At 44.1% G+C, this 13,824-nt stretch overlaps 1 protein-coding gene across 5 annotated transcripts in view; it reads right to left on the bottom strand.

Moving 5' to 3' along the window:
• The window catches only part of NARS2 (asparaginyl-tRNA synthetase 2, mitochondrial), a 64,848-nt gene extending 55,911 nt beyond the window's left edge, over nucleotides 1-8,937 (bottom strand). Inside the window, exons 1-6 of one of the 5 annotated variants that reach the window (XM_061628972.1) lie at nucleotides 8,838-8,924; nucleotides 8,605-8,660; nucleotides 6,883-7,058; nucleotides 4,804-4,913; nucleotides 3,018-3,138; nucleotides 53-193 (exon numbers count right to left, since the gene is read on the bottom strand). In XM_061628972.1, coding sequence (XP_061484956.1) covers nucleotides 53-193; nucleotides 3,018-3,138; nucleotides 4,804-4,913; nucleotides 6,883-7,026 — 516 coding nt within the window. In that variant the 5' untranslated portion in view covers nucleotides 7,027-7,058; nucleotides 8,605-8,660; nucleotides 8,838-8,924. Of the gene's footprint in view, nucleotides 1-52; nucleotides 194-3,017; nucleotides 3,139-4,803; nucleotides 4,914-6,882; nucleotides 7,059-8,499; nucleotides 8,525-8,604; nucleotides 8,661-8,837 lie in introns of those variants that run through there. The other 4 variants (XM_061628974.1, XM_061628975.1, XM_061628973.1 and 1 more) reach the window with 4 other exon arrangements.
• Between the last annotated feature and the right edge of the window lie 4,887 nt (nucleotides 8,938-13,824).

Raw genomic sequence — 13,824 nt, 5'->3', positions numbered from 1 at the left:
CAAACACCACATCTTGTCACCACGGATTCCATTCCATTCCATTCTGGGGTACCTTGAAATAGGAGTGGATTGCAGCGGTGGCTTCACTGCGTATCCTCAGGAGGGCGCCCAACGAATTGGTTCTGCACCGGACATGAGGAAACTGCCTGAGGTATTCTAGAGGGTGACGCGTTTTGTACTTTAGCGGGAATTCCTAGATGAGCAAAGCAAGAAAGAGATCACAGAGTAAGCTTAACTTTATTTATGACTCATTTATGACCCCCTGAGAGAGGAGGCAAACATGCAGAGTTAAAATGAATGATTAACAAGAAAATGAAAAAGTACTTCACTATTACAGCCAATTTTTCAACCTTTTTTTCTAGGCAGTTGGGAATTCTGCAGTAAGAATTTAGTTTCATTAACTTACATATTTATAGCCCACTTTTTAAGGCAAGCCGTCACAAAGCAGTTTACAATAACCTAAAGAAGATAAATAATTTAAAGTAACAACAATAATTACACTATTATTTCACAGAAAGCAATTTCATTATACCTGTAAGAGCTAAACAGTAGCAGTTATAAATAAAAGCCACCACAACACTTTAAATTAAAAATGGATCAGGCAGAAAAGTGCTCAGAGCCTGCTCTGCTGCTATTCAGAAGAAGGAGCCGTACATAATATCCCTTATGAGTGCATTCCAAAGGTGTGGGGCCATCACTGAGAAGCCCCTGTCTCTAAAGCCTGCTAATTGAATATATCTTGATAGCAGGCTTACTAGAAGATCTTCAGGCCTGGGCAAGTTCACCTGGATGTAAGCTAACCTGGTCCAAAACCGTTTAGTTTTTAAATGGTGCATCCCGAAAGCCCAGATGAAAAGAAGCAATTATTCTATTGGGAGAGCTAGCCAGGGTGAGTTCAGTTGAAAAGGGGGGCAGAACGCTGGACCTAGAGAAGGGGTATGTGCTTGAAAGCCGGGGGACTTGAGTATGAGAGCGCTATTGCCTGAATGGCTGCAAACAGAATCGAGGTGGGCACAGCCTTGGGTTCTGCTCAACCCCTTCCACCCCTGGCCCATTCTTCCTTCCCCAAGACTGCGTGGGGCGGGTAGGCTGCCTTTTGCAGCCTGAGATTCTGGGCGCCACCAGCACCCATGATCTCAGGCTGCAAAACCTGCTGCTGCAAAAAGGTCTAGAAAGGGACAAAAAACAACGCACAGCAGGATCCACATCAAGATGCTGTATCCACATCCATATCCAGGCAATACCTTTATCGGGCTAACTCAATTGTTGCAAAGCAGCACAGAGGCTTTCAAGTCCCCTGCAATGCTTCATCAAGCTAGATCAGAGATGGGGAACCTCAGGCCTGGGGGGCCACGTGCAGCCCTCCAGTCCTGTCTATCTGGCCCTCGGGAACCTCCCAAGATGTAGACTCCCTCCGACATCCCTTTGCACCCTCCTCCAGGGTTTTCACCTGGCTGGAAGGTGACCCTGAACTCTGATAAGGCCTCTTGCTTGCCTGGATAGAGAGAGGGGTGTATGCATACAGAAACTAGCCTACGGCACAAAGGTAAGAATATTTACATTCATAGCTCCGCCCACTTTTCCATTTGGCCCCACCCATCACTGGTATGTGGCCCCAGGAAGGTTGCCCGGAATGGAATGAGGCTCTTGGGCTGAAAAAGATCCCCTCTCCACTGTAAATACTCCTAACATATAATTTAGGTATTTGCGTGGTTGAACTTCAGCCTGATCTTTTGAGCTTCGGGGCAAGAAGACATAAGGTGGCAGCCAAAGAAAGTATGCAAAGCAGGCTTGGGCAGGAGGTAGATCAGGATCTACCAATAGACCTCTGGGTGATCTGAAGTAGATCAGCAAGGATTTCTGATTCTCAGTTCTTTAACAGTGGCAACAACAAAATGCCTGCGGCCTTCCTATGCTGGTGAAACAAAGGCGGCGATATACACATTCAGTTTTGGTTCTGACCCTGCCCCCCTGACATATTCCCCCCTCCCCAGAAGGCTGCCCAGAAAGAAAATTCACAGCTCTGAAAATGGCCAGCAGGGCAAAGATCAGTTTTTTTGTAAGCGTGCCCTTTGCCTCAAATAATGAAAAAAGACCCAAAGCTTTTGCAAGTACTTAAAGGAAATGTTCACCAAAATAGGAGAATGTTTGAGTCATATTCCCTTCACCGTCATGTTTATGCACCCTTAATTTGAATTCATTCTGAGCACCTCTTTCAGCAGACTATCCGCTGTGCCCCCCCCCCATTTTTAGGAATTTTTTAAATGTGTTGTTCGGAAAGAAAAACAAAGAAAATATGAATTAAAATAAAATTAAAATACTGGAAGTACAAAAGAAGATTAAAGAAAAAATATATGAATACTACTAACAACAATAAACCACTTTCAGTTTACACTGTGGATACAATAACCGCCTGGACATGCATCTTGAGTTAAGCGTATAAATTACAAGTCCCCCATATGTCCAAATAGGTATCCACCCAAAATCGATGTCTATATGAAGTTTTTTTGAATGCAGCTAGTGTGTTCCCTGTGTCACCATCAATTCATTCCGCTTTTTATTGTGGATGGGTGGAATCCACAGTTCAACATAGGAAGCTGCCTTATACCGACTCAGACCATTGGTCCATGTAGCTCAGTACTGTCTACTCTGAATGGCAGCAGCTCTCCAGGGTTTCAGACAAGGAGTCTCTCCCAGCCCTGCCTGGAGATGCTGGGGACTGAACCGGGGACCTTCTGCACACAAAGCGGATGCTCTAATCAATGCAACATGGCCATTTCAGCAAATATGAAAACAAAATAAAACACCTCTACGGTTCAAAACATGGCTTAGCAGCTCTATCAGGGCAACCTTGTACTTGTTCACTCAAAAATAAACCCCACTGTGTTTAATGAGGTTTACACCCAGGGGAAACAGGCTTCAGATTGCAGCCTGAATTTCTCCCCACTCCCAAAATAGTTTAGATTTCACAACTAAGCACGTCATCCTGCTGTTGGGAATAAAAAGGGTGCACTTACCAAGACATCACAAGGTCCTACCACCCGAATATTCTCTGCTGCCAGCTCCACGTTTTGCCTCTTGTGAAGACTTTTAATCAGTTTCCCTTGGACTTCTACAGAACTCCCAAACGTCAGGTCTCTAGGAGAAAAACAACCAATGGTTCATTATGTTTACTTATTTACAGTGATACCCATCCTTCACTCAAGGGATTGAGACAGTCATTTTATGGATGTCTAAGCTCTGTGTTTTGTTTAATTTATTACTGCATTTATGCGCTGCTTTTCCTCCAAGGAGCTCAAAGTGGCCTCCAAACATGGTTCTTGATTTTATCCTCACAGCAACCCTGTGAGGTAGGCTAGGCTGAGAGACAGTGACTGGCCCAAGGTCACTTAAATGAGCTTCATGGCCAAGCAGACACTTGAACCTTCGTCTGCCAGGTCCCAGTTCGACGCTCTAATCACTACACCGCACTGGCTTTGAGTTCCTTTCCCGCAATGCACACCTTTTCCAATAACTAATGCAATTGGAGAAACTTTGTACCCCCAAAAAAGGATTTATTTAAAGAATTTGTACCCCACTTTTCACTACATGTCTCAGGGCAGGTATGCACAGGAGAAGGAAAATCTTCATGAAGAAAAATCTACACAATTTCTCTCACACACACCTTAAACCTTTAATCCTTGGGAGAGACACTGTTAATAGTGTCGGATGCTCCCAGGGTTTACCTTATGTCCACCAAGACCAGGGCCTTTAGTGTGGTGGCACCTGCCCTTTGGAATGAAAGCCCAATGAACATCAGGCAGTCACCTACAATATTAGTATTTAGGCTCCCAGTGAAAACTCACCTGTTCACCCAGGCCTTCTTTGAGGGGTGATCCAGCTACATTTGATGCATTAATCTGACCTACTGATTTTTTATGCATTATTTATTATTAAATTTATTTCTTTTTCTTCCTCCCAAAGGAGCCCAGGACATCAAACACTTCTGTGATTAAGAAAATATAATTTAAAAGAAAATAAAAACATATTTAAAACATTGAAAAACTGTTTCAAAACATCTAAAAACAATAAAACAAACTTAAGAACAGATGTAACCAAATCAGGCGCCTGGATTAGCCTACCAAAACAGAAATGTTTTCAGTGGGTGTCTAAAAGAGTACCTGCGTAACGTCAATAGGCAGACAGTTCCAAAGGACAGGTACTGCCACCCTAAGGGAATGACTCCTTACTCCTATACAGAACTGACACTGCATGGCGCTTGTAGAAGCACAAGTTCCACAGACTGAAACAACTGAATTGGTACATATGGGTAATGTGATCCCTTAAATAAACGGGTCCCAAACCGTTAAGGGCTTTATATACCAATAACAACACCTTGCTCAGACCGTAGTATATAGGCAGCTAGTGCAGATCTTGATTTCTCTCCTCTGCCACTCCACTCATTCAGCTGCATGGAATTCTATGTGCTCACCTGCCCAAGATTCCTGGTCACCTATGCCTACTAGGCAAGTTGTTAAAAGAAGCCGAAACAGACTGCAGGACTGCATGCTCCAGGGCTGTGGGGGTGCGAGAACTCAAATGTTCTCCTAGATGAAAAACTCCCTGCAAGGAGAAAGGAAGCACAGTGGGGAAGGAAATGGGCCTAGAATGTCCCTGAGGTGCTGGGCTTTTCACTCCCACTTCTTTTCTCCTCTTACTGGCAGACGTTTCAAACCCACAGTCTGAAGTGGGCACAGCCCACTCTCTCATGTCAGTCAGGCACACTCGTGGGCCACAGCCCTCATTTCAGTAAACACTGCCAACCTGGGTTCTAATCTTGGGTCAGCGACCACCTGGAGGTTTTCCAGCGAGGAGCCGTCATTCATGTGGATAAACAAAACTTCTTTCTGGGACCGGATGGAACGGACCCAACCCTGGAAGCAGGGAAGACAAGAGAGAAACGGTTAAACCAAGTGTTTGAGGGACTGAACTACAATCCCAGGGAAGTTAAACATAAAGAAGAGCCTGATTGCTGGATCAGGCCAATGGCCCATCTAGTCCATTATCCTGTTCTCAGTGGCCAGCCAGATGCCTCTGGGAAACCTGTACGCAGGACCTGAGCGCAGTAGCAATTGCTAGTAGTTATTGATAGGCTTTTCCTCCATGAGTTTGGCTAATTCTCCTTTAAGGCGGTCCAAGTCATTATATCATTTTTTAATTAATAAATTTTATCTTAATTATTATACACATTACAATCAAAATAACAAATATATCTTACAAATCAGAATATTTTATAGCAAGTTACCTTAAATTCATTAAGAAAACCAAATGATTCTGGCAGCAACTGATAGTTGTCCACTTAAATCACTTTCATTTATGTACATCATGAATTTCCACCAGATGGCATCAAAAGCCTGTGCTTAAGGCCATCTGAGATGGTGGCCACCACTGCCTCTTGTGGGAGCGAGTTCCACAGTTTAACTATGTGCTTTGCGAAGAAGTATTTTCTTTTGCCTGTTCTGAATCTTCCAACATTCACTTCATTGGAAGTCCCCAAGTTCTATGCAACACACCTCTACTGTGTCTCGCTTTTTCTCTAAACTAAAAAGCTCCAAACGTTGCAAGGGGTGTGACTGCATCCCCTTGATCATTCTGGGTGTCCTTTCCTCAACCTATTTCATCTAAACAATATCCTTGTAGGTAGCCAGAACTGTACACGGCACTCCGAGTGATCGCACCACAGCTTTGTATGTATAATGGCAGTATAATATCGGCAGTTTTATTTTCAGTTCCTTTCCTAATGATCCCTAGCATGGAATTTGCCTTTTTCACAGCTGCTGCACACTCGGTCAGCATCTTCACATACCTGCAGGGACCAGGTTAGGGCAATGACAGATGCAATGGAGAAAACCTTGAGCCATCAAGGCCAACTTCTCCCCATCTCTATGAGGAAGATGAAGCTCACTGGGTGACCCTGGACCAGTTACCATCTTATACTGGAAACAAAGCCCTATGAGGAGAGACTGAAAGAACTGGGCATGTTTAGCCTGGAGAAGAGAAGACTGAGGGGAGATATGATAGCACTCTTCAAGTACATGAAAAGTTGTCACATAGACAAGGGCCGGGATCTCTTCTCAATCGTCCCAGAGTGCAGGACACGGAATAATGGGCTCAAGTTGCAGGAAGCTAGATTTCGACTGAACATCAGGAAAAACTTCCTAACTGTTAGAGCCATACGACAATGGAACCCATTACCTAGAGAGGTAGTGGGCTCTCCAACACTGGAGGCATTCAAGAGGCAGCTGGACAGCCATCTGTCAGGAATGCTTTGATTTGGATTCCTGCATTGAGCAGGGGGTTGGACTTGATGGCCTTATAGGACCCCTTCCAACTCTACTATTCTATGATTCTATTATAGTTTAACCTACCTCACAGTACTGATGCAAGGATAAAAAAAGGTGGGTGACCTTTTACAGCCCAAGGGCTACATGCCCTTGTGGGCAATCCTTTGGGGGACCACATAACAGTAGTGGGTGTGGCCAGAAGCTAAAGCTAGAGGAGTAATGAATGTAAGATTTACTTTTGTACGGTAGGCTACCTTCTGCACAACCCCTTTCTATCCTCTGTTCAAGGGAAGGAACAGGCATTATCAGAATTCAACGACACATTCTAGCCAGGCAAAATCACTCAAGAATAATGCAAAGCAGTGCTGATAAAGGGTGTGGACTGCAACCTGGGGAGAGTCCTAAGACAGTGAAACCTGGAGGGCCACATATGGCCCTCGGGCCTAAGAGTCCCCATTCTCCCAATATGTATTGTCCTGAGCTCCTCAGAGGAAGGACAGGGGAAAAAGTGATAAAATACATCTCCCAAGCACCCCTTTCCCCGGCTTGGTCTACCCACCTGGACTTTAATATCATGCCCCATTGGGTCTTGGACGTCCAGCACTTCCCGAACACGTAGCAGTTTGGGAGTTGCTGCATGTTTAGGACAGGGAGCAGAGGAACAATAGCGAAGAACCAGGCGCACGCAACGTGTCCCAAACATCCTTAGTCAATGCGCTATTGCAACTGTGTGTCCTGCAGATAAGCGCACCAAAAAAAAGGAAAATAGGCACAAGGCCCAGCTTGTTACACAAATCCAGACATACTCAAGGCCATGATTCAAAATGAAAAAACAAATGAGAGAGCTAGTGTGGTATAACAGTTAGGGTGTTGGATTATGACCACGGTTAGTATCCCCATTGAGTCATGAAGCTCACTGGGTGACCTTGGGCTAGTCACTGCCTCTCAGCTAACCTACCCCACAGGGTCGTTGTGAGGATCAAATGGGGAGGGCAGAAACATGTACACCACTTTGAGCTCCTTGCCACAACTTCCCCCCTCACTGCTTTAATTCCGGAAGACTTTTCTTTTAAAAGGTAGATGATGCTTTTGTGACTTAACTCCAGCCTCTTTTACAACTGTCCAGTACTGTTTATATATAACATTTTATTTTTAAAAAAATGCTGTAAAACCACCCTGAGCAGTGATTTACTTATTTGCACAAGAAGGCAGATGAAAAGCCATAGGCAGAAAAGGCTGTGGCTCTCCAGGTGTTGCTGGACTCCCAACTACCACCAGCAGGTAACACAGCAAGCGAACTATTGCTGGCTGCAAGGTAAACACCAGTATTAGCCTCCAGAGCACTTCTTCACTGCACCTGGAGAACTGCAGCCTGTTGAGGAGCCAGAAAGGTGAGACAGCTATTTCACTGTGAACAGCAACTGTTAGCTGCTTCCAGGGGGAAGTTTATTTTTCTGTGGATGGCAGCTGTGTTTGTGGGTGAGAGCACACATGCAACTCATGAATGCATTATTATTATTATTATTATTAATAATAATAATAATAATAATAATAATGTTTTGTGCCTTCACGTCAAGTACGACTTATGGCGACCCTATGAATCAATGACCTCCAATAGCATCTATCATGAATCACCCTGTTCAGATCCTGTAAGTTCAGGTCTGTGGCTTCCTTTATGGAATCAATCCATCTCTTGTTTGGCCTTCCTCTTTTTTTACTCCCTTCTGTTTTTCCCAGCATTATTGTCTTCTAGTGAATCATGTCTTCTCATGATGTGTCCAAAGTATGATAACCTCAGTTTCATCATTTTAGCTTTTAGGGATAGTTCTGGTTTAATTTGTTCTAACACCCAATTATTTGTCTTTTTCGCAGTCCATGGTAAGCACAAAGCTCTCCTCCAACACCACATTTCAAAGTAGCTGATTTTTCTCTTATCAGCTTTTTTCACTGTCCAACTTTCACATCCATACATAGAGATTGGGAATATCATGGTCTGAATGATCCTGACTTTAGTGTTCAGTGATACATCTTTGCATTTGAGGACCTTAATAATAATAAATAATAATAATAATAATAAATGCTATTAGAGGTTGCTGATTCATAGGGTCGCCATAAGTCGAAATTGACTTGAAGGCACATAACAACAACAAATTATTATTAATAATAAATGTATAACCTGCCCTTCCTCCTAAAAGCAACCCGGAAAAGTGTGCTTTATGCCTGGGCCTTTGTTGCTTTTTTATCTGCATTTACTGATGGTACTTCTGAATTTCTACTTAACTGTCACTTTTATTTGATGTTTTCTTCTCTTCTGTTTTGCGCACCGCTCTGGGGGCCCTTGCCAAAAAGAGGTATAGAAATAAAGCAACGGTGGTGACGAAATCCCATCAGTCTTGGCTACTGACCCTTCCCCCAAAGTAGCCCCAGCTCCCAACAGCCCCCCACCTTACATTGCCCTGCCAGACCTGAATTCCACCCTCTGCCATCGCCCAGGTTTTCTGCCCCCAAACTCACCCCCAGCTTTCCTTTTCCTACCCTGCTGCAAATCTTTCCAATATTCCCCCGGGCGGAGATGGAGAAAAAGCGATCCCGCCGCAAACAGGCAATCTGCGGACATGCCCGCCTCTTTCTTCCTTTCTCTCCTCTCAGCCAATCGAGATGCCGATTTGGAAAGGCCTAGCCAATCGGAATAGGGATCTCGATGCGGAAGCGTCAGCCCTCCAAAGCGCAATGCGTCACGGGAGTTGAAGTTCAAGAAGACGACCCAGGCTGCGTTCCTTGCAAGAGGAAACCGCGGGCTGACTGCGCTGGTTTGACGTCCCCGCTGCAGCTCCTCTGTTTTGTCCAGCGTTTTTCGCAATGACTGTTGTCACTGCAAGACAAGAGGCTTTTTTTTTATTGCAAGACGTTTTCAAGAATGAATAGAGGCAACTGCTTTGTGCCGGGGGGATTTTGTTGAATTGCGACAGAGTGCCACAAATATATAATTTCTTAGCCACCCTGCGCCCAAGGCGGACTACAACAATACAGTATAGAGTTATAAAAACAAGTCAGAAGTGTGTTTTGATTCCAAGAGAAGTGTGAGCTTAACACAGCACCTTGGACTGCTTGGCCAACCTGAAACCTAAGCGCACATGATAACAAGTAAAACGGTTGCAGTTATAAGAACAAGTAGCACAATTAAATTGTTCCAACCCAAACTGGAACCGTAAAGATTCCCAGTGCTTTTCTGGTTTTAAAAAAAGGAGGTGGTGGTACTCACGATAAAAATGCTGTGGGTGCCAGTACAAAATGGTTGCCTTGGGGAGTTAAAAAAAGAGGTGCTGAACCGTATACTCCGTACTGGCAACTTATCACAAAAAAAGCACTGTAGATTCCACAAATTATGTATTTATTTATTAGATTTATATCCCACCCTTCCTCCCAGTAGGAGTCTAGGGCGGCAAACAGAAGCACCAAAAACACCCCAAAACATCATAAAAACAGACTTTAAAATATATTAAAATAAAACATATTTTAAAACATTTTTAAAAAGCTTTAAAACATCTTTTTTAAAAAAGAAAAAAGTTTAAAAAGATATTAAAAAGCAATTCCAACAAATTAGTTAGATCCCACAAAACAAAACCCTCACTGTCAAAGCCAGAGTAAAGAAGTGTGATGTATATGTTTATTTTTAAAAGTGCAAAATGTGCTTGCCTCACCTAGATCAGGGTTCCCGCTTATTCATTTCTTTGTGGTGCCCCCCCCATTGTAGAATGCCCTGCTCCAAGGCGCATCTGGCCTCATCATTGTTTACATCTAGGGGTGAGGTCATGAATGATGCACCTTTTTGCACAGGCCTTTGGGTTGGAGGGTGATACCACAATATCCTTGCCATTGCCATGTGCTGTTTCTGTTTCTGATGACTGCCGATGTGATTTAATTTATGGTCTGGTAATGTTTATGTATTTATTAATTAAAATATTTATAAGCTGCACTTTTCATAAAACTATATCAAGGCAGTATTACAACATATAAAAACAATAGCTTTAAAAACCAGTAAAAACGTCTTTAAAAACAATAATAAAAGCATCTATAAGTATTGTATTGGTTGGTTAACTTGTATGGAGCTTTGTATAACCTGCTCTGGGACTGCATGGAGAACAGCGAGCTATAAATGCTTATATATAAATAAATTTGTTTGATACCATTGACCATGGCATCCTTCTGGGCCGACTTGGTAAGATGCGTATCAGAGATACTGTTTTACAGTGATTTCGATTCTATCTCCAGAGTAGTTTTCAGAGAATAGTACTGGGTGATTCTCTTTCGGCCCCCTGGCAGTTGTGCTGTGGGGGGGCCGCAGGGTACCATCTTGCCCCAATGCTGTTTAACATCTATATGAAGCCCTTGGGAATGGTCATCAGGAGATTTGGAGTGAGGAGTCAGCAGTACACAGATGATACCTAGCTCTATTTCTCTGTAACATCTGAATCGGTTGTGCAAGCCCTTGACCGCTTCCTGGACTTGGTGGTCAGCTGGATGAGGGCCAGTAAACTGAGTCTGAATCCTAGCAACATGGAGGCGCTGTGGGCTGGTGGTTCCTGAGGTCAGATAATTGGTCAGTTGCCTGCTTTGGATGGGGTCATACTCCCTCTGAAACAGCAGGTCCATAGTCTGGGGGTACTCCTACATCCTTTTTTGCCGCTAGAGGCCCAGGTGATCTCAGTGGCTAGGAGTGCCTTTTACCAGCTTCAGCTGGTGAGACAGCTGCGGCTGTTTCTGGACCGGGATAGCCTGACCACTGTTGTCCAGGCACTGGTAACCTCCAGGCTGGATTACTGTAATGCACTCTATGTGGGGCTGCTCTTGAGGTTGGTCTGGAAGCTGCAGCTGGTGCAAAATGTGGTGGCGAGACTGCTCACTGGGGCAAGGTACCACCATCATATCACCCTGCTGCTGAAAGAATTGTACTGGCTGCCCATTTGTTACTGGGCCAAGTTCAAGGTTGCAGTTTTGGTGTTGTTGTTAAGTGCCTTCAAGTCAATTTTGACTGATGACAACCCTGTGAATCAATGACCTCCAATAGCATCTGTTATAAACCACCCTGTTCAGATCTTGTAAGTTCAGATCTGTGGCTTCCTTTATGGAATCAATCCATCTCTTGTTTGGTCTTCCTCTTTTTCTACTCCCTTCTGTTTTTCCCAGCATTATTGTCTTTTCTACTGAATCCTGTCTTCTCATTATGTGTCCAAGGTATGACAACCTCAGTTTCATCATTTTAGCTTCTAGTGACAGTTCTGGTTTAATTTGTTCTAACACCCAATTATTTGTCTTTTTCACAGTCCATGGTATGCGCAACGGTCTCCTCCAACACCACATTTCAAATGAGTTGATTTTTCTCTTATCCGCTTTTTTCACTGTCCAACTTTCGCATCCATACATAGAGATCGGGAATACCATGGTCTGAATGATCCTGCATAACACATGTTTTAACAGCCTTCGATTGCGGTCCTCAAAGGAGGGTGGGAGGTGGCTCCCACATCCAGCACCTTGCCAGGCTCTTGCTAGTGGGCAAAAGTGGAGCGGCACTTTGGTGCTCCATCTGTCTGAGCCACTAGCTCCCATTGGCGAAATTACTTTCCCTGGGCTATTAACCAGTAACCTGCCTGACAAAGAGAGAGGCTGCCGGGGTGTAACAACATATAGCAATAGCCATTGAAGACAATTACCCTAGTAAGGGCTGTAGCTCAGGACTGCAGCTCCATGACAGAGCATCTGCTTTGCATGCAGAAGGTCCATGGTTCAATCCCTGACATCGCCAGGTAGGGATGGCAGACTCCCTGCCTGAAACCCTGGAGAGCCGCTGCCAGTCAGTGTAGACAATACTGAGCTAGATGGACCAATTGTCTGACCCAGTGTAAGGCAGCCTGCTGTGTTTCTAAGAGGGCTATCATTTCTCTCTCTTACACTTCTGGCAATAATTACCACTTCCTTCAACCTTTCAACTATCTGGCAATTTTTGCACAACATCAGAAACTACTTGCTGACACTTTTTAAACATTGACAATATAATTTGCTTATTCGTATGCACACATTTTATCCTATCACTCTGCTCAGATATCTCTGCAGAAATGTTTCCTGGCACACAAAAATATATATATACAATTTGATGCTATACTTTGGGGCCGCTGCATGTTGAGTGCTGTCAGCGGAGCTTCAATAGCGCTGTTCCTCCATTATTAATTCAGAACTGAAGAGGAAAATACAATGAATGCCAAAGTTTTTATGTCTTCTTTGAAATGTTCCCACCTCTTTCTTGATTTGCGCTGGCTGTTTTGAGTGAAGGGCTGCTTTCCCCCACTTATGTGTTGGTGATGTAACTAGACATTCATCTGTTATGGGTTCTCCTAGAATCATCTCTGTCACTTGAGGCTCAAGTAGCCTCAGTGGCACGGAGTGCCTTCTAACAACTTCGGTTGGTGGCCCAACTACGTCCCTATCTGGACAGGGATAACCTGGCTTCAGTTGTCCATGCTCTGGTAACCTCTAAATTAGATTACTGCAATGCACTCTACATGGGGCTGCCTTTGAAGATGGTTCGGAAACTGCAGCTTGTGCAAAATGCAGTGGCCAGATTGGTAAAAGGGACCAGACGGTCCGAACATATAAAACCGATTCTGGCCCGCTTGCTCTGGCTGCCTTTATGTTTCCGAGCTCGATTCAAGGTGCTGGTTTTGACCTATAAAGCCTTACATGGCTTGGGACCACAATACCTGATGGAACGCCTCTCCCGATATGAACCCACCCATACACTACGGTCAAGATCAAAGGCCCTCCTCCGGGTGCCTACTCCAAGGGAAGCTTGGAGAATGGCAACAAGGGAGAGGGCCTTCTCAGTGGTGGCCCCCAAATTATGGAATGTGATGATTGACGAGGTGCGCCTGGCGCCAACACTGTTATCTTCTCGGCGCCAGGTCAAGACTTTCCTCTTCTCCCAGGCATTTTAGCATGTGTTTTATATTGTTTAAAATTTTTAAATTGTGTTTTAAATTGTTTTTTAAAAAGATGTATTTAAATTGGATTTGTTTTTAGTTACTGTAAACTGCCCAGAGAGCTTCGGCTATGGGGCGGTATACAAGTGTAATAATAAATAAATAAAAATAAATAAATAAATTTATTCCCTTGGCTGCAAACAGTGAAGTGGCAGGACCAGGTGCCTTTCCTATAGAAACAGCACCAATATGATGGTAGTACACCCAACATTAAATCTTTCTTATAACCATGCAGATCCCATGCTCTATGCTGACAGCATACAGATCTGCTGTGCTGCCGTGGTTAAGAGTGTCAGACCTGGGTTCGAATCTCCCCTCCACCATGAAGCTCACTGGGTAACCTTGGGCTAATTACTACAATATATCAATGTAATCTCCCTCACAGCTCTTTGAAAGTTTCGACTAAAACCCGGAGCAGATTCAGTGGCCCACTGACATCGGAGCCACCTGTCTCTACTGTTAAATAC

Source organism: Rhineura floridana, chromosome 5 (assembly GCF_030035675.1).
Source record: "Rhineura floridana isolate rRhiFlo1 chromosome 5, rRhiFlo1.hap2, whole genome shotgun sequence".
NCBI classification, from domain to species: Eukaryota; Metazoa; Chordata; class Lepidosauria; order Squamata; family Rhineuridae; genus Rhineura; species Rhineura floridana.
The sequence above is the reverse complement of the archived record's forward strand: the minus strand, read 5'-3'. Positions and strand labels throughout refer to the sequence as shown.